This window comes from Hemiscyllium ocellatum, chromosome 12, assembly GCF_020745735.1.
Source record: "Hemiscyllium ocellatum isolate sHemOce1 chromosome 12, sHemOce1.pat.X.cur, whole genome shotgun sequence".
Classification (NCBI taxonomy): Eukaryota; Metazoa; Chordata; class Chondrichthyes; order Orectolobiformes; family Hemiscylliidae; genus Hemiscyllium; species Hemiscyllium ocellatum.
Genome location: NC_083412.1, coordinates 62,566,372 through 62,592,406, shown reverse-complemented (window position 1 = coordinate 62,592,406; position 26,035 = coordinate 62,566,372). Strand labels below are relative to the sequence as shown.

General features: G+C 39.0%; 1 protein-coding gene across 1 annotated transcript in view; it reads right to left on the bottom strand.

The window, feature by feature from the left end:
* stxbp5l (syntaxin binding protein 5L) overlaps positions 1-25,817 on the bottom strand; it is a 512,076-nt gene extending 486,259 nt beyond the window's left edge. The window contains exon 1 of the mRNA XM_060832791.1: positions 25,572-25,817. Within this exon, the coding sequence (XP_060688774.1) occupies positions 25,572-25,817 (246 nt within the window). The remainder of the gene's footprint in view (positions 1-25,571) is intronic.
* Between the last annotated feature and the right edge of the window lie 218 nt (positions 25,818-26,035).

Here is a 26,035-nt window from a genome sequence, read left to right as displayed (position 1 = left end):
GGTGATGTAATTTCGTGTTCTTTTTCTCAGAGGGTGGTAAATGGGGTCCAAGTCAATGTCTTTGTTGATAGAGTTCTGGTTAGAACGCCATGCTTCGAGGAATTCTCTTGCATGGGTCTGTTTGGTTTGTCCTAGGATGGGTGTGTTGTCCATCGACTTATTCTATGAGGGTAATGTTTAACTTAGGTACAAAGTAGTAAGAGAAACAAAGTTCTTAACAAGGTAACTTTGAACCTAAGATGGTGCGATATTTGGCGACATTATACACTTTTCACTGTATTCCTGTACTTCAGTACATGTAACAATAAAATCTGAATCTAAAAGAATTACACCACAGATGAGTTTTGGAATTTTATCTCTAATTCTGACTGTCCCTAATCTCTCTTATTAGAAAATAGTCTGAACTAACTCCTTTCATTGGCTACAGGCAGAGGTCTTCTGGTGTGACCCCAACTCTTTAGAATCATGGAATTATTTTGAATGAATTTGCTCGGACATATTATGCTATACCTCTGGAGCAGGTGGGACAAGACTGAGATGAAAGATGTCCATCTCCAAATTACTTTAGGCCTAGGGAGTTACAAACCATGGTGGATAAATAACACACCCTTGTCATACAGTGTAGTTGTATAAAAATATTTCATCCTCTTATCAGTAATACAAACAATAGTAAAGATGTTACATAAACATACTAATCTAGTTTGATAGATGCTAAGGCTATTGAAAACAAATGTTCAAAACAATTTGTAGCAAAATATTTTGATTACCTATAGTCATTATGTCCTACAAAAATAGTCAATAGATTAATGATCATTTTGTAAGCAAAAATCTAATGAAAATAAATGGTTTTGTTTAAAGATAAAGGTGTCATGCTAAGTTCAAGCTGCTGAATCTTTTGCTAAATTCTTTAAAGCTGACAAGGAGAACTAAAATTGCACAGTGTAATTAAAACAAACACAACTGCTTGAACCTAGTCTGTTCAGCACCTTTAAAGTCATTTAGTTTTTCGAGAACAGTTTCCCCACAAATGACTGCCTTAACTTTAAGTATCTAACTAATGGATATTCAAGTGGAACTGTCTCAAAGGATGGTTAATTTTATTTCAGACCAATATAGAACCTTAAAGATTTATACAAGTATTATGCTGACAACTGGGGAGGAAGAATTATGGGAACAAGGAACAGAGATTTTGATACCAATAAGAAATGCCACCAATTCAGTCAGCTGCCAGAAGTCGACAGCAGCAACTCATCAATCTAAGGTTCACTTCAATCATCATTCTCAAATACATCAATAGTCCCTCCATTCAACTAACTGAAGTACCTGCTTCCACCACATTAATGCCTCCAAAGTGTAATAACCTCTATGTTGCACATACCAATGGCATAGATATTGCAATTAATTTCCCACCTCACTTATGAATCCAGCAACAAAGAAAATTTTCACAGAAATCACACCCTTTTTGCAGCAATGTGTCAGGTTTGGTGATTACATCAGCAGCACAGTCAGTCACTTTGATAGATTCTGTGAAAGGCTAAGTAAATTGTATAGGATTAGGATGACAACTTAATAAGGGTTAGGGTTCTAGCTGGGTAATGGCATGGGCATGCCAGGTGAGTGGGGTGCCAGGTAAGGAGAATAAAAGTTTAGGTGATTGGGGTATAAGTTCATAAATGTCTATAGAACTAAAGTCCGTTGAACCCATTGTGCTGGTTAAGAAAATTCTAACTACACTAAGCTCATGCACCATTGTCCTAGAAACCATAGCAGCTCAAGGGAATATACATTTTTTAAAAAATAGTCACTCATGGGATGTGGGCTTCATTGACTGGGCCAGCATTTATTGCTCATTCCTGGTGGCCCTTGGAAAGGTGGCAGTGAGCTGCCTTTTTGAACTACTGAAGCCCACATTCTGTAGTTAGACCCACAATACTGTTCAAGGAATTCTAGGATTTTGATCTAATGATACTGAAGGAACAACCATATTAAACATACAGTACGATGTACTGACATGGCCTCCAGGCTAATGGCCAAGAGCTAGAAAATCATATTAGTGTAATCAAAATGCTGTTGACTGGCACACAACACTGCTTAAATGTTATGACAGCTTGTGTGCACCATGGCTCACAGGAAAGTGGTGTGTATTGGATTCAGTGACCAGGGATAAGACAGGAAAGAGTGTCAGTAAATGGAATGGTGCATTAGAAAATATATAGTGTCAGGGTTGATCACCATTGAGAGATATTGGGTCCAACAGGTGGAAGGGGTGGTTATTGTCTGGCAGTGGGGGTGGGGGTGTGAGGCCGTGTATTAGGATCTGGGGTTGTCTGGTCCAGTAGGGAGGAGGGGAGAAGTGGGGGTGCTGGTCAGAGTAGGTTGAGGTGCAATCCAGGGTCAGGAGTGTTGGGTCCAACTGGTGGGAGGATATGTTTGATTGAGGGATATTCATCCAATGGAGGCATATAGGAACAAAAAAATGTTGGGATAGGGGTGTGGGAATGGAGTCAACTAACAGTGAAAAGGGGAGCTGTCAGATCTGTGGGAGTACAGCCAGTGGGAGTGGGGTAGAGTTCATCCCTACATGTTCTCATAGAATAATTCGTTGAATCCCTACAGTGTGGAAGCAGGTCCTTTGGCCCAACAAGTCCACACCAACCCTCCGAAGTTTAACCCAGACACATTCCCTTGACTCGATATTAAACCCTGACTAATGCACCTAAACCAAACATCCCTGAACAGTATGGGCGATTTATCATGGCTGATTCACCTAACCTGCACATCTTTGAACTGTGGGAGGAAACTGCAGCACACGGAGGAAACCCACGCAGACACAGGGAATATGCAAACTCCACTTAGACAATCTCCCAAGGCTGGAATCAAACTCAGGTCCTTGGTGCTGTGAGGCAGCAGTGTTAACCACTGAGCCACCTTGCCTTCATGCTCTCTGTGCTGCATCACTCGTTGGATTCACTTCACTACCTCTCCTGCTCACACATAACTGTTAACTGCTCTTGTACCCAATTGGGAAGTGCCAGAGGACTACAGGATAGCTTAATGTGGTTCCACTTTTCAAGAAGGGTGACAGTAAATCAGATAATTATGGTCCAATGAGTTCCACATCAATAGTAAGAAAACTACTGGAGAAAATTCTGAGGAGATAATTAATTGCTACATGGAGAGACAAGGCTTGATCAGGAATAGTAAGTATGGCTTTGTCACAGGGAGGTCATACCTAAAAAGTTCAACTGACTATTTTGAGGAGATGGCCATGTGTGTAGATGAGAGTAGTGCTGTGACATGGTTTTCAGCACAGCCTTTGACAAAATCCAACATTGGAAAACGGATAAGGTGAAAACACAAGGTATCCAGGGTAAATTAGATGCAAAATTGGATTGAGGGTAGGAGACATAAGAACAATGAGCAGGAGTAGACCAGTTGGCCCTTTGAGCCTGCTTTGCTATTTAATAAGATCATAGCTGATTTTATGGCCTCAGCTCCACTCACCCACCCTCTCACTATAACCCTTAATTCCTTTACTATTCAAAAAATTGTAGATTACATTAGATTCCCTACAGTGTGGAAACAGGCCCTTCGCCCAACAAGTCCACACCGACCCTTCAAAGAATTACCCACCGAGACCCATTTCCCTCTGACTAATGCACCTAACAGTATGGGCAATTTAGCACAGCCAATTCACCTGACCTGCACATCTTTGGATTGTGGGAGGAAACCGGAGCACCTGGAGGAAACCCACACAGACACGGGAAGAATGTGCAAACTCCACACAGACAGTCACCCAAGGTTGGAATCAAACCTGGGTCCCTGGCGCTATGAGGCAGTAGAGCTAACCACTGAGCCACTGTGCCGTCTATTGTCTGTCTTAGCTTTAAAAGCATTTACTGAGGAAGCCTCAACGACTTCACTGGGCAGGGAATTCCATAGATTCACAACCCTCTGGGTGAAGAAATTCCTTCTCAATTCAGTCCTAAATCTGCTCCTCCTATTTTGAGGGTATGCCCTCTTGTACTAGTTTCAGTGGAGATAAGCTCTCTACTTCTATCTTATCTATTCCCTTCATAATTTTGTTTCTATAAGATTCCCCTTCATTCTTCTAAATTCCAATGAATATAATCCCAGTCTATTCAGTCTCTCCTCATAAGCTAACTCCCTCAACTCCAGACAACTGAATGAACTTCCTCTCCACCCCTCTACTGCTAGTATAACCTTTCTTAAGTAAGGAGAGCAAAACTGCATGCAGTATTCCAGGTGTGGCCTCACCAGTATCCTATACAGCTGCAACATAACTTCCCTGTTTTTAAACTCAATCCCTTTAGCAATGAAGGACAAACTTCTATTTGCCTTCTTAATTACCTGTTGCAGCTGACCAACCTTCTGTAATTCATGCATAAGGACCCATGAGCCTCGGCACTGCAGCATGCTGCCATTTTTTACCATTCAAGTAAGAGTCCTTTTTACTGTTATCCCTACCAAAATGATGACTTCACGTTTATTAACATTGTACTCCCTCTGCCAAACCTTTGCCCACACACTTAAACTATCTATGTCCCTTTGCAAAGTTTCACATTCCTCTGCATATTTCGATCTACCACTCACTTTAGTGTCATCCGCAAACTTTGACACACCATACCTGGTCCCCAACTCCAAAACATTGATGTAAATTGTGAATAATTGTGATCCCAACACTGACCCCGAAGGCACTGATTGCCAACCAGAAAAGCACTTATTTACCCCACTTTTTGATTCCTGTTAGTTAAGCAATCCTCTATCCATGATAATACATTGCCAGTAACGCATTGCGCCTTTACCTTTCGTGTCAGCCTTCTGGGTGGCACCTTGTCAAAGGCCTTTTTGGAAATGTAGATACACCACATCTACTGGGTCCCCATTGTCCACAGTGCTCGTAATGTCTTCATAGAATTCCAGGTGACTAGTTAACGATGACCTGCCTTTAATAAGCCCACGCTGCATCTGCCCAACAGGGCAAATTCTATCCAAATGCCTTGCTATTTCTTCCTTGATAATAGATTCAAGCATTTTTCCACTACAGAAGTTAAGCTAACTGGTCTATAATTCCCTATCTTTTGTCTACCTCCTATCTTAAACAGTGGCATCACATTTGCTATTTTCCAAACAGCTGGAACTGCCCCAGAGTCTTCATCTACCTTTGTCGCTTTGTCAATTATTGGCATGCTATTCATTCTTCCATTGTGAAATCTTACACAAAATACCTGTTCAATGTCTTGTCCATTTCCTCATATCCCATTACTAAATCCCTTGTCTCATCCTCTAAAAGGACCAACATTTACTTTAGCCACTCTTTTTCATAATACATTTTATGGAAACTTTGCTATCTGTCTTTATATTCTGAGCTAATTTATTCTCAAAATCTATCTTACTTTTCATTACATTTTTTTATGGCTTTAAATTTTCTAGTTTCCTGCTGATCTTGGCCACTTTGTATGCCTCCTCTTTCAATTTGGGTTGTAAGTAATCTAATCTAATCTAATCTAATCATTCGATAACCTCCCTTATTTCCTTAGACACCCAGGGTAGGCTATCCCTTTTCTTACAGTCCTTCTTTATCATTGGTATATACTTGTGCTGAGCACTTTGAAAAATTGCTTTGAAAGTACTCCACTGTTTGTCAACTGTCCCACCAAAAAGTCTTTGCTTCTAGTCTACTTTAGCCAACACCTCCCTCATCCTATTGTAGTCTCCTTTGTTTAAGTACAGGACCCTGAGACTGGATTTTATCTTTGCACACTCCATCAATATTCTAAATTCAACCATACTATGACTGTTGCTACCAAAAGGATCCCTAACTATGACATCATTAATTATTCCTGTCTCATTACACAGGTCCAGACCTACAATAGCTTGCTCCCTTGTCGGATCTACTTATACTATTCAAGAAAACTATCACGGATACATTCAATGAACTCCTTCAAAGTTACCCTGACCGACCCAGTTCGACTAATCGACATGTAGATTAAAATCCTCCATGATAATTGCCATACCATTTTTACAGGCATTAGCTATTTTTTGAGACAGTGGATATTAGTAGAATACCATTTGTGCGGTTGGAAGTCGGTGTCCTATGGCATACCACAGAGATCAGTGCTGGATTCCTTAATGTTTGATATATATACATAAGCTATATAGAAGAAAATGTAGTTTGCAATAAGGCAAAGATTGGCTGGGTGAGGAAGAAAGTCTTAGGTTACAGGAGGATATAGACAGATTGGTCAGATAGAATTTAACAGTGGAACTTGAGGTAATGCACACTGGAAGTAGCATCAAGATGATGGAGTACTCAATGAATGGCAAGACACTAGGAAGCTCAGAGTACACAGTGATTAGATTAGATTACATTACAGTGTGGAAACAGGCCCTTCGGCCCAACAAGTCCACACCGACCCGCCGAAGCGCAACCCACCCATACCCCTACATTTACCCCTTACCTAACACTACGGGCAATTTAGCATGGCCAATTCACCTGACCTGCACATCTTTGGACTGTGGAAGGAAACCAGAGCACCCGGAGGAAACGCATGAATTGAACCCGGGTCTCAGGCACTGTGAAGCAGCAGTGCTAACCACTGTGCCACCGTGCCGCCCACTCGATTCTCAAGTGCTTACCCACAGATTCCTAAAGGCAGCAAGACCGGTTAATAGGGTAGTTAAGGCATCATTTGGAACATTTGGCTTTATCAGTCACGGCAGAGATTATAACAGCAGGGAAGTTATGTTGGAGCTGTATACAATTTTGGTTAGGCCATAGCTGGAGTACTGTGTGCAGTTCTGATCACCGCACTATAGGAAGAATATTGTTGCAATGGAGGGGATGCAGAGGAGATTCACCAAGATGTTGCCTCAGACAGAGCAGTTTAGCTGTGAAGAGAGATTAGATAAGCTCAGGTTGTTTTATTTAGAACAGAGACGGCTGAGAGGAGATCTGATTAAAGGTGTATAAGATTATAAGAGACATGGACAAGGTGGATAGGAAGTAGCTGTTCCCCTTAATTTAAAGATCAATAACAAGGAGGCATAATTGTAATTGAAAGGCAGGAGGTTTAGGAGGGGTTTGAAGAAACATTTTTCACCCATAGGGTGATAGGAATCTGGAATGCACCAATGGAAGGTTAATTGAGGCAGGAAACCTCACAACCTTCAACAGTACTTTGATGAGCACTTGAAATGTTTAAATGTTCAAAGCTATAGGACAATAACTGGAATATGGGACTAGTATAGATTTAGAGAAGTTTTGTCAGTGCAGTAAGCCCTCTTCTGTACGATATAATTCTATGATTTCATCACATTCAATCCTTCCCTTTGCCTGTTGCAGGAAAAGCTGTAATTACAATTTGCAAACTACCCACTTCCCAACTGATAGCTCAACAGTACCTGATTCACAAACAGCAATCTGTATCTATAATCCTCATGCTACTTGCACCTGACCTGACACTCTGCACTGACTGACACTAATGCCCTAACTGATTCTAGCTCCCCCTTCAGCCCAGTGAAGACCCATTCCCTTTGGCATTGATACGTTTTCATTTGCTTCAGAATGTTCAGTTTATATTCTGCATAAGCTACTTGCACATGCTGCAGTTCTGACACTGATGTACCATGGTGCCATACAGTGACAAATCCATCCTGTCTGACTGATAAATTGACTATTCAGTGCTCCCATCATTGCAAGCTATCTACCTTTCCATCTGCACTAAAAAGCTAAGTTGCAGAAGCTGTAATATGTACCATCATGCTGCAGTCAGTGAGCGCCTAAAGAAACAAGATAAGAGGCATTATGTACGTGTAAGTGCAAAAGCATTCTGTGTAGATACATGAGTTGCGTGGCTGTCACAGTGTGAAAGGGAATTGTTAAATGTGTTTGGAGGCACATCATTATGATAACTGTTTGACTCAGAGTTAGAGAGAATACTTGGAATAGTTTTATTCCATCAGTGGATAGTTGCAGACATGATGGACCAAATGGCCTTCTGCACTGTTACAAATTTAATAATTCTGAATTATGGTAACGGGTGGCACATTGGCACAGTGGTTAGCACTGCTGCCTCACAGCGCCAGAGACCTGGGTTCAATTCTCACCTCAGGCGACTGACTGTGTGGAGTTTGCATGTTCTCCCCGTGTCTGTGTGGGTTTCCTCCGGATGCTCCAGTTTCTTCCCACAATCCAAAGACGCGCGGGTCAGGCATTTTTAGCCATGCTAAATTGCCCGTAGTGTTAGGTAAGGGGCAAATGTGGGGGTATGGGTGGGCTGCGCTTCGGCGGACCGGTGTGGACTTGTTGGGCCGAAGGGCCTGTTTCCACACTGTAAGTAATCTAATCTAAGTAATCTAATCTAAATCGAGGCAGAAGCATGCAAATCATAGGTATCTGTCAGTTTCAAAGTGCTGAAAGCCTGAAGTAGTGGCTGAGCCAGCCCTAAGGCAGGCATGATGTCAATGAGCTGAATGGATGAAGGGTCATGGACATGGACATGGACAGGACAGGCATGAGGGAAGCTCCAGGCACCAGGTATCTACTCTATTTTATTGTTTAGAATTTACACTGTCTCACTTCTTGGTAGACAAATAGGATGTAAATATGGTGAGTTGGGGCTTTTTTGTGATGTAAATACATGGAACTAAGGTATTTGCTGCACAACGCAGAGATTGTGAAGCTTTCATTTAAGATTTAAGAGGAAAATGGGGAGAATTACTTCAATATCAGAAATCTGATTTTCTTTTTCATTTACATCCTATTTTGTTACATATTTGCCATTACTCCTCACACGACAGGAAGGGGAAATTCCACCCTTGTTTATAATATACAAATTTATGAATGGTCACAACTATCTGACACTCAAGATTATTAAAAAACAAGCAAATACAATACTTGGATTTATTACCAAGGTGATCAAATGCAGACAAAAATATCATAATTTTTATAAACCCTGTTTGAACCACATCAAGAATACCCTGTTTAGACTCTTCTTATGTTGCCTGATAATACACCCTAGAAAGAATTCAGAGGTTCACTATATTAACATCTATATTGAAATGACTAATGATGTATTTTAACTGCAACTAATGTGTGGGTCAAGCGTAATAAACCAATTTCTTCTTTGATATTTTAGTAATGTTCATATTTATCCCAGGTTAACAGGTAACAAATTAAATTCCATTGCATGTAATTGCTGTAGGGTCTTGTAAGTCGTTCCTCATTGATTTCCATGTGTTCAAATAGGTCACAGTACTGTCAATCTAAATTAGCACAAAATTTATGAGGTTACATTTTCAGATTTACAGCGATTGTCATTACTTTAAATTTAATCTTAATTGTCACCTCTGAGATCTTCATCATCACATCCTTATTATCTGCACACTTTCATCCATTTTCAACCCTGTCACCATAACTCAATCACAAAACTGTTACAGTGCAGAGGTCATTTGGCCCATAGTGTCTGCAGCTATCTACTGATGGAATAAAATTATTCCAGATATTCTCTCTAACTCCCACTCTGAATCCACCCTCTCCTCCCTGACCTATCACCTTCATCCCTCCCCCGCTCACCCATTGTACTCTATGCTACTTTCTCCCCACCCCCACCCTCCTCTAGCTTATCTCTCCACGCTTCAGGCTCACTGCCTTTATTGCTGATGAAGGGCTTTTGCCAGAAACGTCAATTTCGCTGCACTTTGGATGCTGCCTGAACTGCTGTGCTCTTCCAGCACCACTGATCCAGAATCTGGTTTCCAGCATCTGCAGTCATTGTTTTTACCTCTGAATCATAACACCTGCCTTTATAAATGCATTAACAATTCCCTGGCTTCTCTGAGGCTCATTTATCAGCATCAGGTCCTTTATAAGTTTCAACCAAAATACCTCTAACAAAAGCAACTTGCTCCAAAATTGGTCCATAACTATGGTAAATGACCTGCCTTGGTTATCATTGCCACACCTAAATCAACTACCTAATATTAAATGAAGAAAAGGAGATTTTGTGGAGCCCATAACAGGGAGAAACATGACATACAGCGTGACTTTATTAGGTAGATGCAAAATTGTCAATTCCCTGAAGGCATGTTGAAATGCAGAGATAAAATCAATGGAATATTTGCAGCATGTTGAGGCTCATATCAGCCTGTGGCAGGTTCATACTAACAATATATTTGCATGCTATTAATACTGACTAATATAAAATGTTTTGACATAGCTTCAAGACTGCCAGGCCTCTGCATGGCAGAGGACTCCTGTTGCTATGAGTAAAATACCTGCAGTAAGAGGATTAAGGTCCTTAATTGGTCATTGACTGGCATTTAGAGACCTCAATGGGCCCAAGCGCAGGAAAGCTACCCAATGCCTTCATATCTCATGAAAAATTCTAATCAGGTGTAAGCAGATCACCGAGTCTCATCGATCCCTATTTGCATATCTTCAATCCCAATGGCAGAGGATCCAAAAATCCAATCCAATGTGTTCAATTACATTTCTTATGATTGCAACTGCAGAGCTGTCTTTCTCAACCTTTTCCACTTTTCTCGCATCAATCCCACATTTTCCTCAATGTCCATCTCTGTGGAATTTCATGTCAGTGTCTTCATACATTTATGCCATAGCTTCTTTCCCTATGCCTAGGTGGTCAGCTCTGCTACAAGCAATGTTCTGTGCTTGACTTAATCACATTCCTCAGATATATTTTGTTATTGTTGTATAAAACATGAAAATTAGATGTGCTATTGTATGCACCAAAAAATTGCTAATTTCTGATCTCTATCAGCCCTCATTTACAAAACTGGCAATGTGCTTTCCAACCATCTGCTTGGCACCAAGTCAAGAAGGAACCATAGCTTTTTAATTTCAACATTAGGAGACCAAAAATATATTTTTACTGTCCCAGCCAAAACATTGAAATAAAGACATAAAACATTGAAATCCCCCTCCGCACCTTGATACCTACTTAAGCTCAATCAGACAACATATTATCTCAGTTTCTTGTTTGAGTTTTAAATCAATCCATAACCAAGATGATCTGCTTCCACCCCGAAATATCACCTATCTTCATATAACTTCATTACACTGCTAATAAAACTCTCATTTAGACTTCCTCAGCATCTTTCCAAACAAATCTTTTTAAATTCTATTGCATCCTGATAGTACATCTTGCATCCAAAGTACCACTTACCACCATTAATTTTGCCTAATTCCATGTGCTAGAGACAGTGAGCCAATCAGCTTTAAAATTGATGATTTCATTTACAGATTTGGCAATACCTCACTCATGCAAATTTCTACATTTTCCTCCAGTCTTATAACCCCACAACAAACTTCATGGTGGCAACTCTGGCTTTTACGTGCTTCTAAGCCACACTCCCAATAGTTTCATAGTGGAACCTCGACCTATATATTTTGAAATCATTTCTAAAATCCTCTATTCTACATATCTTCTCACCTTTAAAAACATTCTTTAAACTACCTCTTGCACTGTGACATTGAATACCTCACAGATTTCTCCCCAGTTCTATCTATGATAAAGATGCCACTGAAATGTACTTAAGATATAACTGTTGCAAACCTGTTAAAATGCATTAAAATTCTTACAATGAAAGCTAAGAATGGATAAGCTCATTAGCTTTCCTAAACCTAGCATCCATCACTTGGACACCTGTCACCAAAGTTTGTTTTAATTTGTTTTAGTTTCATAAATTACCAAATTGCATTGAAAGCACTCTTTAATCAAATATTAAAACAACAAAACTCTGTACTCTTGTTCTGAATCACCTTTTATAACTTAGAAAGTGTTAATTAAATCAGCCAACAACACGAAACAGAGAGCAAACTGCGCAAGAGCATTTTCTGCTTAGCCTTTTTTTTGCTGGTTTTCAAATTGTATTTATGATTGATTTTGATTTTATTTTCAACATGGTGGTTCAGTTCAAACAAAACATATTTTCTAAAAGCATTGCAGGAATCATAGATCATTTGTTTATCGAACTTGCATAATCAATATTAAGAGCAGAAAGTGTCTGGTAATACTCAGCAGGCCTAGCAATATCTGGGAAGAGAGAAATAGCTAAACTTCAGGGCTGTGACCATCTATCAGAATTCTAGAACTGCTCATGAAGCTGCAATTCTCTTTACTAGTTAATCTATCAAACTCAGAATGAAACACAGCAAAGCACAGATGTGTGTTCTATTCTTCATATCTACCACTAATAAGCAATATTTTCACAAAATTGTGGTTAAACATTAGAATTGAGTTAAAATGATTTGTTCATACACAAAGTCAGATGAGAATTTACTTTTTTTTAGAAAATATTAAGGAAATGAACTACATATTTTGCAGATCTTACACTGTGACTAATTTTGAAAAACATGTTTTTAAATGGATATCAGTAACTCAAGCACTTAATAATTTCAGCAAGGCATTCAACAAGGTTCTGCATGATAGACTGGTCAGCAAGATTAGATCACATGGAATCCAGGTCGGATGTAAATATATGAGGTATGGCTAGTAAGTATGCAGATGACCCCAAAATTGGTGTGCAGCGGACAGCAAGAAGATTATCTCAGAATGCAACAGAGCCTTGTTCTTTTGGGTCAATGGGCCAAGGAGTGGTAGATGGAGTTTAACTAAATATGTGGTGTTGCATTTTGTAAAGTAAAACAGGACAGGACTTAGATAGTCAATGGTAGGGCCCTGGGGATGTTGCTGAATAAAGAGACCTATGCAGGTGCACAGTACTTGAAGGTGGAGTCGCAGGTAGACAAGAGTGGAAAAGAATCATTGAGTAATAAGAATTGGAATATCATGTGGCTATACAGGATACTGGTGAAACCACTTTTAGAATACCGCATTCAATTTTCATCTCTCTGCTAAAGGAAAGGTGTTGTGAAACTTGAAAGGGTTCAGAAAAGATTTAGAAGAATGTTACTGGAATTGGAGGGTTTGTGCTGTCGGGAGAGGTTGAATAGGCTCGGGCTTTTTTCCTGGAGGCGGCCGCGGGGTGACGTTAGAGAGGTTTATCATAACAGGAATGGATAGGGTGAATAGCCAAGGTCTTTTACTTAGGGGAGGGGAGTCCAAAACTAGGGAGCATATGTTTAAGATGAGAAAGGAAATACTTAAAAAGGGACTTGAAGGGTGTCTTTTTCACATAGAGGGTGGTGTGTGTATAGAACAAACTGCCAGAAAAAGTGGTGGAGATGAGAAATAATTACAACCTTTAAAAGGCATTTGGATGGGTACATGAAGAGGAAGAGTTAAGACCGATATGGGCCAAATGCTGGCAAATGTAACTAGATCACGTTAGGATATCTGGTCGACATGGATAAGTTGGACTGAAGGGTCTGTTTCCATGCTGTATAACTCTATGACTGTAATTAAAATAAAATGGTTTCACTTGGTGTTGTGTTTATATTTAAATTCTAATTTGCTCTGAAGAAAGGCATTTTGTAATTTTTCATTACCTCAGGATATCCCAAAACGTTTCACAGCCAGAGGGCTACATTTGAAGTATAATCCCTTGTAATGCAACAAAAATATTGTACATTCATATCATGTTATATCATTATTACCCAATACAGTAATTTTAGATACACATTTTAGATCAGAAACAAGAGCAGCTCATTACAACTGTAAAACAAGTACACAAAAGTATAAGATCAATCTATTATAACTACTTCAATCAATATGCTTCATTCTTTGTTTTTACTCTCTTAATTGTTTGTAGCGTTTAATACCTGCAGTCAACAGGTTGGATATTTGGCCAAGTTCCTGATTCATATATGACACCTGCAGCCAGCTTTCTGAGCACAAAGATCAGCCTAACTTATTGCTTCTCCGAATTTCCCTTCATTTGTTGGAAGGAGCTGTATTCAACACACCACCTTCTTGTATTGTATACTCTACTCCACTACTCTCCATGGTTTCTTTTGTTAACTCCACATTAACCCACAGCCCAATGCTATACAATTTATTTCACAAAATAAAAATAATTGAGATTCTTCCTAACAGTACCATGTTAAATGATTGATTTTACAAGCTAATTAATAATATTCAATGACATGCAAAATAGAGCATTACTTCAACAGCATCACAGGAATTTCACAGCATGCTAAGGAATTAATGCCAAATCTCTTAAGTAAATACACATGTATTTATATAGCGTCTTTCATAGAGTTATACTCCATGGAAACAGACCCTTCCCAAACTAAATTAGTCCTACCTGCCTGCATTTGGCCCATATCCCTCCATATCTTTTCTATTCATGTACTTATCCAAATGTCACTTAAACATTCTTTTAATAAAATGCTGCAAAACACTTCATAGAATTCTCAAACAAAATTTGACACAATCCGATTTCAAGCAGCATTTTAAAGGAAGAATGCAAATTAGAGGTGAAAAGGTTGAGAATGGAAATTCCTGATCTTAGGGTTCTTGAGCTGAAGTCAGCCCAGCAATAGTAGGCCAATTAAAATCAGAGATTCAGAAAGATTAGTACTGAGGAATGCACATATTAAGGAGGCAGTAGGGCTAAAAGAATTTAGAGAGAGGGATGCAGTTGTGCAGGAGTTTGAAAACAGAAATGTGAATTATTAAAGTTTACAAAGTAAAATATAAGTCAATGGGCACGGGGTGATGGGTGACATAGACTTGGACACAGGTAACAGATTTGGCACTAGGAAAATTCATCTCATTGTTTACTTCCAAAGTTTAAACAATGAGGTGCTTCTCAAATTCAAGAATTTCATCATTCCATATATTCCTAATTGACTCTCCATTTCCTATTTTATTCAGGGACTGGGAAACTTCAGCCCCAGAAGTATAATGGAATAGTAAATGGAAACATAGAAGCTCTATAGTGTGAAAAGAGATTAGATTATTGATAGTATGGAACAGGCTCTTCGGCCCAACACGTCCACACTGACACTCCGAAGAGTAACCAACCCCACCTATCCCCCCACCCTATATTTACCCCTCACTAACAAAGCTAACACTAGGGGCAATTCAGCATGGCCAATTCACTTGACCTGCACATCTTTGGATTGTGGGAGGAAACCAGAGCACCCGGAGGAAACCCACGCAGACACGGGGAGGATGTGCAACCTCCACACAGACAGTCACCTGAGGTGCGAATCAAACTTGGGTCCTTGGCGCTGTGAGGCAGCAGTCTTACCACTGGCCATCATGCCGCCCCAATACTAGAAATAGTAGAGGCAACACCATATAAGCTACAGATGGTGGAACATTAGAACGGGAGTTGGCCATTGGCCTTTTGAGTCATTCAACAAAATGGATGGAGACATGCTATCGCATAGATGGAAATACCCTGTCTGAGTGATAACGTGAATATACGGTCAAGATTTTATCTCAGGGTAGAATATAACAGAGGTTGCAAACAGTCTGCTTCCGCCCCGATGCTTCCTACGACCAGAAATGAAGTCAGTGGGTGGGGAATGTTGTTTTGTAGCTTGGTGCAGACAGTGTAAAGTTTGCTTGCATTGCACCAGGTCAGGCCAGTAGTATTCTAATATAAAGTGATTTAGAGTACCTATTAATGATCTATACAGGAATGTGTGATCAGTAGGTTCACAGTTAAATATCGAGGAGGAAAGCCTTAGCCTACAGGATGTTTTGGACAGTGTGGTCACATGAGCTGAATAGTGGAAATGTAATCCTTAAATCCATCTTCCATGTTACTCTTGCTCGTCTGATTTGTCAGTCAATATATAGTTTAAAATCACCCATGATAATTGTAGCGACCTTCTTACAAGCCTTTATTATAGTCTGATTTATACTTTATCCTACCGTGAGGCAACTCTTCATCACACATGGACAAATCCCACCTTTGACTTCTTTCCTTTGCAATTCTTTATTTACACGCAAACGGTTTCCTTATCACAATCTACTACATTTATATCATTACTCACCATGATTTGGAGGTGCCAGTGTTGGACTGGGATGTACAAAGTTAAAAATCACAACACCAGGTTATAGTCCAACAGATTTATTTGGAAGCACTAGATTTTGCAGCGCATTCCTCACCACTGCACTGATATTTTCCTTTATATTAACAATGCTACCACATGCCATTTCCTTTACATCTGTTCTTCTGGAATGTCAAATTGAATATTGAGTTCCCAGCCCTAGTCACCCTGTAAAACTTTGAAGTCACTTCCATTTACTTTCATTCGTGTCGTCATTGACCTTGTTACAAATGCAGGCAAAACAACAATCTTTAGCTTTGACTTTTTACCATTATTGCTTATTCTGGTTCTAATTTCTGCTGCACTCTTATATTTTCTGTCTTTCCTATTTTTTTAAAAACGTATCTTCAATTGAACATACATGATCCATTAATTAATTTAAAGTTCTACCTATAACTCTAGTTATAAGATCCATGGGCATTTGTCCCAGGATGATTCAAACAGAACACATAACATAGAACATAGAAAAGTACTGCACAGAACAGGCCCTTCGGCCCATGATGTTGTGCCAAGGATTATTCCTAATCTAAAATAAAAATAACCTAACCTATGCACCCCTCAATTCACTGCTCTCCATGTGCATGTCCAGCAGTTGCTTAAATGTCCCTAATGACCCTGCTTCCACCACCGCAGCTGGCAGCACATTCCATGCATTCACAGCTCTGCATAAAGAACCTACCTCTGATGTCTCCTCTATACCTTTCTCTTACTATCTTAAAACTATGACCTCTCGTGCCAGTTAATCCTGCCCTGGGGAAAAGTCTCTGGCTATTGACTCGATCCATGCTTCTACCCATGCCTCTCATTACCTTGTATACCTTGATCAGGTTACCTCTCTCCTTGTCTCCAGAGAGAAAAGTCCAATCTTAGTCAACCTCTTCATAAGACAAGCCCTCCAGTCCAGGCAACATCCTGGTAAACCTTCTTTGCACTCTCTCCAAAGCCTCTGTATCTTTCCTATAATAGGACAACCAGAACTGGACACAACATTCAGAGTGTGGTCTCACCAAGGTCTTGTAGAGCTGCAGCAAAACCTCGTGGCTCTTAAACTCGATTCCCCTGTTAATGAAAGCCAAAACACCATTGGTTTCTAAACAACCCTATCCACTTGGGTGGAAACTTTGATGGATCTATGCACTTCGTGTTATAGAGATGTACAGCATGGAAACAGGCCCTTCGGTCCAACCTGTCCATGCCAACAAGATATCCCAACCCAATCATGTCCCACCTGCCAGCATCCAGCCCATACCCCTCCAAACCCTTCCTATTCATATACCAATCCAAATGCCTCTTAAATGTTGCAATTGTACCAGCCTCCACCACATCCTCTGGCAGCTCATTCCATATACGTACCACCCTCTGCGTGAAAAAGTTGCCCCTTAGGTCTCTTTTATATCTTTCCCCTCTCACCCTAAACCTATGCCCTCTAGTTCTGGACTCCCCGACCCCAGGGAAAAGACTGTCTATTTATCCTATCCATGCCCCTCATAATTTTGTAAACCTCTATATGGTCACCCCTCAGCCTCCGACCCTCCATGGAAAACAGCCCCAGCCTGTTCAGCCTCTCCCTATAGCTCAAATCCTCCAACCCTGGCAACATCCTTGTAAATCATTTCTGAACCCTTTCAAGTTTCACAACATCTTTCCACCAAGATCCTACTGTTACTCCACACTGCCAAGAATTCTGTCTTTAATCCTATATTCAGCATTCAAGTTCAACCTCCCAAAATGCATCACTTTGCATTTATCCAGATTGAACTCCATCTGCCATTTCTCAGCCCAGCTCTGCGTCATGTCTATGTAGCTCTGCAGCCTGCAATAGCCCTCGATACTATCAACAGCACCTCCAACCTTTGAATCATCGGCAAATTTATTAACTCACCTCTCAACCTCCTCATCCAAGTCATTTATAAAAACTACAAAGAGCAGAGGCTCAAGAACAGACCTCTGCAGGACACCACTCACCAATGACCTCCAGGCAGAATACTTTCCATCTACAACCATTCTCTGCCTTGTCAGCCAACCAATTCTGAATCCAGAAGCCAAATCTCCCTGTATCCCATACCTCCTAACTTTATGAATAAGCCTACCATGGGGAACCCTATCAAATGGCTTGCTGAAATCCATATGCACCACCTCCATAAAGAACTCAAAGATTTGTGAGGCATAACTGCCTCTCTCAAAGCCATGCTGCCTGACTTTAATCACTCTATGCTTTTCCAAATAGTCATAAAGCCTATCGCTAAGAGTTCTTTCCAAAACCTTGCTGACCACAGACTTAAGACTGACTGGTCTGTAATTTCCAGGTATTTCCCTATTCCCCTTCTTGAAAAGTGGAACAACATTTGCCTCCCTCCAATCCTCTGGTATGACTCCCGTGAAGAGTGAGGAAGCAAAGATCTTCGCCAGTGGCTTAGCAACCTCCTTTCTCACTTCCCCAAGCAACCTAGAATAAATTTGGTCTGGCCCTGGGGACTTATCAATCTTAATGTTTACCAAAATTTCCAGCACATTAACTTAATCAATCTTGATCTGTTCAAGCCCGTTTCCCAGCTCCTCAAAGTTCTCATTCACAATAAGGTCTCTTTCCTGAGTGAAAACTGAAGCATTTAGGGCTTCCCCTAACTTAAACTCCACACACAAGTTTCCTACGCTATACCTGACCGGCCCTATCTTCTCCCTGATCATCCTCTTATTCCTCATGTATGAGTAAAACTCCCTAATCCTTCCTGCCAAGCCTTTTTCATGTCCCTTCCTGGCTCTCCTCATTTCATTTCTGAGCTCCTTTCTAGCAAACCTGTAATCCTCTAAAGCTGTGCTAAATCTTTGCTTCCTCCACCTTACATAAGCTGCCTTCTTCCTTTTGATGAGAAGCTCCTCTGTTCTCATCATCCAAGTCTCCTTAATCTTACCCCTTTTTGCCTGTCTCAGAGGAACAAATTTGTGCATCACTCGCAACAGCTGCTCCTTAAATAGTCTCCACATGTCTCTTGTGCCCTTTCTGTGGAACAATTGCTCCCAATCTGTACTTGCCAACTCCTGTCTGATAACGTCATAGTTTCCTTTTCCCCAATTAAATATCTTCCCTTGGTAACTGCTTCTTTCCCTCTCCAAGGCTATGGTAAATGTGAGGCAGTTGTGGTCACTGTCACCAAAGTGTTCTCCCACCGCGAGATACGGCACCTTGTCCTGGCTCATTGCCAAGCACCAAATCCAAAATGGCCTCTCCCCTCATCGGCCTGTCTATGTACTGACTAAATGTAGCCCATCCCAATGGATCAGCCCTCTTTCCCCAGCATTGGTGCCAATACTTCATCAATTGGAATCCATTTCCCACACTAATCTTTGAGCTGTGGATTTACCTCTCTCAACTCAAATCACTGATCACCAATTTGCATGTGGTTCAGTTAGCAAATCAGGAGATTACCACCTTTGTGGTTCAGCTTTTTCATTTAGCCTTCAGCTGCCCATAATCCCTTAGCTGAAGCTTTCCTCATCCTATGTAAATGCTACTAACACAGACAACGACAAATGGTTCCATTCCAAGTTCCTCTCCAACCCAGAAGTGATGTCCTTAACCTTGACACTTGGTCAGCAACACAGCTTTCGGTACTCTGTCTTTGCTGCAGGGAACAGTATCTATTTCCCTAACTATGCTATCCCCATCAGTCTTCTCTCTTCTCATTTGAATGGTGCACTAAAGAAAGGTGCTTTGGACAGTTTGCTCATCCTTTCTGCAGTCTGTACCCTCATCTACATTAAAAACAAGAATCTCACACTTACATAAACTAAGGCACCACCTGAGGCTTTTCTAAACCTGGGTTTACACCATCCCGTCCCTGACCATAGATCAGTTCATACAAAAGTCAAACTACATCCCATGTGACTGTGACAATTATACACAACTGTTCTTAGCTTGGCTACAGCCATTGAGACAGTTGCACACATTGTACTCCTCCAAAGATTTTCGACCTTTACACAACTAGTTGGGATTTATACTCACTTGATTCAATGCTGAACTATCCCATTACAGACACAGAAGCACTTTCAAAGGCTTCCCTTTCTGCTCCCGTACTTTTACCTGTGTTATTTCCAAGGATCTAATTTTGGTATCCTCCTACTTCTCATGCCTCTCCCGACAACATAAGTTTCTGTCTGCACAATGAAACTATTCAGTTTTACCTCACTACGGTTTCTCTCAATCCTTTAATAATTTTTATTCAGGGAAACATTTACAACAGAGATTCTGCCCATTAAGTTGTTAAAATAGCAAAAACCTATGTGTTAGTTGTGCAGATCATTCAATACATATCATAGAGGGTTTTAAAACAGCATGGAAAGAGGTATTCTGATCCATACTTCTTGCACTGGTCATCAAACATCCAGATGTCCTAAGCCCATTTTCCAACAATTTGCAGATATCCTTGACTGCTATGGCTTTTCAAGTGTTCATCTAAATATGTCTTATTTGTCTTGAGGGTTCCTACCTTTACCATCCTTTTAAATGGTGAACTGTAGATCAGACAACCCTCTAGTCTAAAACCTTTTCCTTAGATCTCCTCTAAACTTCCTGCTCCTTACCTTAAGACTTTGTCCCCTGTTTATGGAAACATTTCTCCATATCCACACTGTCTAAATTTTGTATACCTGAATCAGATCCCCTCCCCAACCTTTTCTGCTCTAAGAGGAACAATCCTAGCTATCAAGTCACTCTTCATAGCTAAATCTTTCCAGCCCCGGTCATATCCTAGTGCATCTTCTCCAATGTAATAATATCTTGCTATAGAAGAACTGCAACCAGAACTGCACACAGTACTCTAGCTGTGGCCTAACTAACGTTACATATGGTTCCATCATAACCACCTCGTACTTTAATTCAGTGCTCTGACTAATAAAGGCAAATATCTCATATGCCTTTGAAACTACTTTATCTGTCTTGCTGCCTTCAATGATCTATGGACATGCATATAAAGTCCCTCTCATCATTTGTATTTCCCACTGTCTTAGCATTCAATGTGTACTCTCTTGGCTTGTTAGTGCTCCCAAAACCCTCCACCTCACACTTTTAACTTTTAAAAAATTGTTTTAATGGAGGCAAAGGCATCAAAAGTGAAGTTGAGAGTGCAATTAAACAGTCTGGTACCTGCAGAAGTATTGTAAATGGAGGATGAAAAGATAGGCAGTTGGGATTTTGAAGTGTAGTTAGAAGTGAGTGTGAATGCTTTATCCAGGGGATGGACAAAAGAAAATAGTGTTGGAAGAGAAAGAAGGATGTGAATGGAAAGCAATATAAAATGATCAAAAATTATCTTACCTATGATTAACAGAATGGGAACAAGAACGTCAGGTGAGGTAGCAAGATCAAGACATTGGCTGTAAGCATGAGCAAAGGGTTTATAAAGGTATATAAAGACAGGGAGGCTAGGAGAGCAGTGACTTGGGACAGAAATTATGATGGATAGCAATCCAAATCAAAATCAACAAGAATGAGAAGTCACTTATTGCAAAGGCTGTTTAAGCAGTTAAGATATCTAAGTGTCAACAACAATACCTGGGTCAGTAACTAAATATTAGGATTTTAAATGACAGGCGAGATGGTGGAACAAGATTCTATTTCTCCCTAGAACTTTGCAAATCAAAGGTAAAAAAGCGAATGCCTCATTTATCTTTACAAAACAACATAGTAAATATTAAAAGCATATTTTAACTTCAGCAACGTGTGGTTTTCACCTTCACATCATCAACAAATTTTATTTAGATGCTTGAATTAAGTTATTATGGCAACAGAAATACTCAGATGTCTTAAGTGACAATTACGCCTCTTATTCAATTAACTGCTGAATCAAAGTGGCAATGATAAAAGTTCACTCCTAGTGAGATTTCCATATCTGAGAATTTCTTCCAAACACTCTGGCATGTTGATCATATCTGCAGGGCACATGTGCAAATAGAAGAAATCTTAAATTATGATTACATAAACAGCACTTTCGAGAGCAAGATAATATTTTATAACATTGATACAAATGCCAGTGACATTTATGACTAAAATATTATTTTTTTTTGAGTATTCTACGATTGCTGCTTCCCCTAAGCAGATTAAGTTCCAAATAATGCATTGCAAGTTATACCAATGAATAAACAAGAGGATATTCAAACAGCAAATGAAAACTACCAGCTTCAAGGGTTAAATCAACATTTTAATTTCATTGAATTTATGTGAAAAGCCATTGTACATATCTATTCAAGTTTTATTCTATGAAGTGTATTTCAGCATTTACAGGAGTGGTTAATAAAGTGAAACTACAATTTTCCTCTTGCATATTTATAGATTTAAGTGGCTTAAAATCTTAAGTCCATGGATCATTTTTTAAAGAAAATTTGATAAGTCTATGTATTTTAATAAAAATGGTCATCTATGTCTCATGTAGATTGTCTCTCACTAGAACTTTGCAAATCCAAGGTAAACACATTGAATGCCCCATTTCAGAGAAATGTAAAGACATACATAGATACTTAAGGTTCTGTTAATCAACTAATTTGCATAAACTAACAGACCGACAACATCTTTTATTTATTTGCCATTTTTGATGTGATGGCCTGCAATCCCTCTCTTCTCTGTAGTTTTCCTTTTAATTTCTGTAAATAAAAATATGTTATATCTAAACAAATATTACACTAATGTTCACATGTATTTTTATTCAAAACTACAGTCTCAGATTGCTTACATAGTATTTGCATACATTATAACCAAGTGAACAAAGTGGTTTTGGAAAATTTAAAGAAGCAATGAATGAAGTAATTATTGGCTTCTGAATAATACAAAACTAGAGAGTTTGATATGATACGTAATGATTGATTTTAAACAGATCACACATTTCTCATATCTGCAGTGCTCTATGAGTTACGCATTCTCTCACTTTTGAATAACTCAATAAAAATCAATGTCTCTTTCCATAATCCAATACACTTCAGTTATTATTTTTAAAAATATTATACACAACAGGAATTAGGTAATTTTGAAAATGTCAACAGTGCTTTTAAAATTCAAAAGAGTATAAATGATTGAAAAAGGTATTTTACGTACAGAGATGATGATTACAACAGTTCTTCATCAGAACCACAAGTTCACGAGTGAGTGAAGGTACATTAGCAGCTCTCACTTCATCAAGTGCCAAACAATCTTTTGATGAGTTTCATCACATTCTGTACTTAGTCAAAACATGCTTCACAGGCTGAACTCTTTCTGCAAATGCACCAATTTTACATTTGAGATATTGAGTCGCCAAGTCGCCATGGATTGTGAAACAGTCAAAGGCACCAATGGCATAAAATGCTAATTAGTGATTTTTTTTTAAAAATCAATAGCAATTCTGCACTTTTGCATTCTGCCATTCTTCCCTACTTTGCCCCAACCTCACTCCACTCATCTTTTTTTCTCCTTTCTTGACATGAATCATTGTCTATCATATGTCCACTACTAAATAATGTTTTCAGATATCTTCTTCCATCGAAGGATTATTATAGAAATACAAATTGGTGTATTCAATACCTTTACAAAATATAGTCATTTTTAAAAAAAAATACAGCCAATTATACATGCAGATGTTATGACAGATACATGGATTTAACTGGTACGCTACTTAAAATATTACAGCACTGTTTATGTATTCATTTAATAAAACATGATTGATATCTTACCACAAATGCCTTTTTAAAATGACAGATATTAAAATATTACAGACATGCAAACTTCTGCAGCCCAATTTCCTGTACCACACCAAAAGTTTCCTATTTTGTTGAATCCACAGTTAAATGGCAATACTCAGAGATCATAGCTCTTTTCCATTGTGTTTAAACATCAGTAGGAGGAGATTTATTTTAAACTACATGTCAATCACTGCATAATACAATCTTCTTTCAAAAAACTGATTTTGTTCATGTACCAAATCTTGCCAAGGTCTTTTAAATATATTTTTCTGAATTGAGATAATTATCATGAAGATGGTTTAATTAGAATAGATCGCATTATAATTTGTAAACATTGTATTATACATTATGTCAATACTATTCATAAATTAATAGGAATTACAGTTATCTTATAGCGTAGAAATAGCTTTCTTATTCATTAATCTTTTTATTTATTCCATACTTGTATTATAAACATTTCAGCAATTTTAACGAATATAATAAATTTGAATCTGCATGTAAACATTCACTTCTTCTGAGTGTATAAAGTATGTCCAAAATTACAAAACAGTTCCAGCATTTCCATTAAAATATGTTCTCTGTTGATTTTTTCCACTCAAATTCTTTGTGATAGAATTATTTGATACATATTGCATTAAATATTAAATACAAAATAATTTCACTTATTTCACTGCCTGCCATTGGCTGTTCTGAATGCATTTCTAAAGATCACTTCTTAATCAAACACTATTACCTATTATATAGTTCATTTATAGAGCTTACTGATGCTCTTTAAGTGACAAGTTCTTTGCCAAGAGGATTTTATTTCCATGTCATTCATTGTGGAGATCATTTCAAACAATATTTTGGAGAATATTAAACTTTTAATTACCAACTAGTCTACATGAGTGGTAATTCTCGGGGTCCTATTAAGCATTGCCCTTCACACTAGAAAAAATACGTTGTAAATCATGAAAAACTATATCTTTTCACTTTCTCCTTGTCTTCTCTGTTTTGTGTTAACTCAAAAATTTATTTTTGGCATCTTAAAGTTCAGCTAATATGTCTAAAAGGTAATGCTGTTTAATATCAAACTGATTTTGGTAAGCTCTTGGATGTCCAATTTTAATTGCTACCAATTTAATATGTTATATATAACATTCTGACATAGGAGACATTGTCTAATTTTTTAAAAGACTTTGTAATCGGAGAACGCATATTTTGGCACCTTCACATCCTTGATACAATCCTCCTCTATTTATTATTTTGCAGGATTGACTCACTGAGTGCCAACATGTAAAGTTATCTTGCAGATTCTTAACTACAGTTTTTTAACCCGCCATGCAAATTCTATGTGAAGTCTTTATTTCCAACTGATTCTAAAAGAGACGTCAGTTAATTTACAACCATTTATTTAGTTAGCTCTGCGTTAATTTTGAGATTTACATTGTTCTTCACTGCAATCTCCGTTATTTCGGATCGAATAGATGAATTGTTTTAGTAAATAACTTGAATAAGACATTGATGCGATGACATCAAGTGTGTCTTTACAAGGTTATTTCAATATTAGACAAGCCTGTATTTATTATTGTGAGTCATTTAACCTATACAAACTAGCGTATTTGGATTACAATAATCGCAACATCCACGTTTAAATCCCTCACTATTACCTCTTGGCATGAGTGGATGATGGAAAATTCTCGACAGAGCTGTTAATGTAAAAGTTTTAATTTAAATACTGAACAAATCAGACACCGCTAACAGTTACACTGAGGTCTTGCACCTCATTATAATGTTTATCAACAAGAAGGCAAATGTGTTTATTTCGCTCGCCCCTCGATTTCATTTGCGGTTTGCTTAGTTCGTTTACCTTACAGATCTGAAAGTGTTCGGATGTGAGTGTCTCCGGTATCTCCGAGTCCCCAGCTCCTCCTCTCCCTCCTCCCATGGCACCGCCGCCACCGCCGCCGCTGGCAGCGCCACTGCCTCCGCTGACAGCGCCAGCACTGCTACCGCCACCGGCGCCTGTCCCAGATCCGAGCCCGCCGCCAGAATGAGCCGGGGAAGACGCTGCTGTCAAACCGTCCAACACCTTTCGGAAATTAAATTTCTTCATAATTAACCTGTTTTCAAAATAAAATCCTATCTTTCTTTTAAAAAAAAGCGTGCCGTCGCCCTATTTTTTTCCTTCAAGAACGAATATCTTCGCAAGAAAATGAAAAAGAATGCTTTCTCTAATACACATACATATTTAATTACAAAACGATATTTAGCGACATTATATATAGTTGTGTATGTCTGTTATGTGTCAGCTAACGGACACGGTGCCCCTCA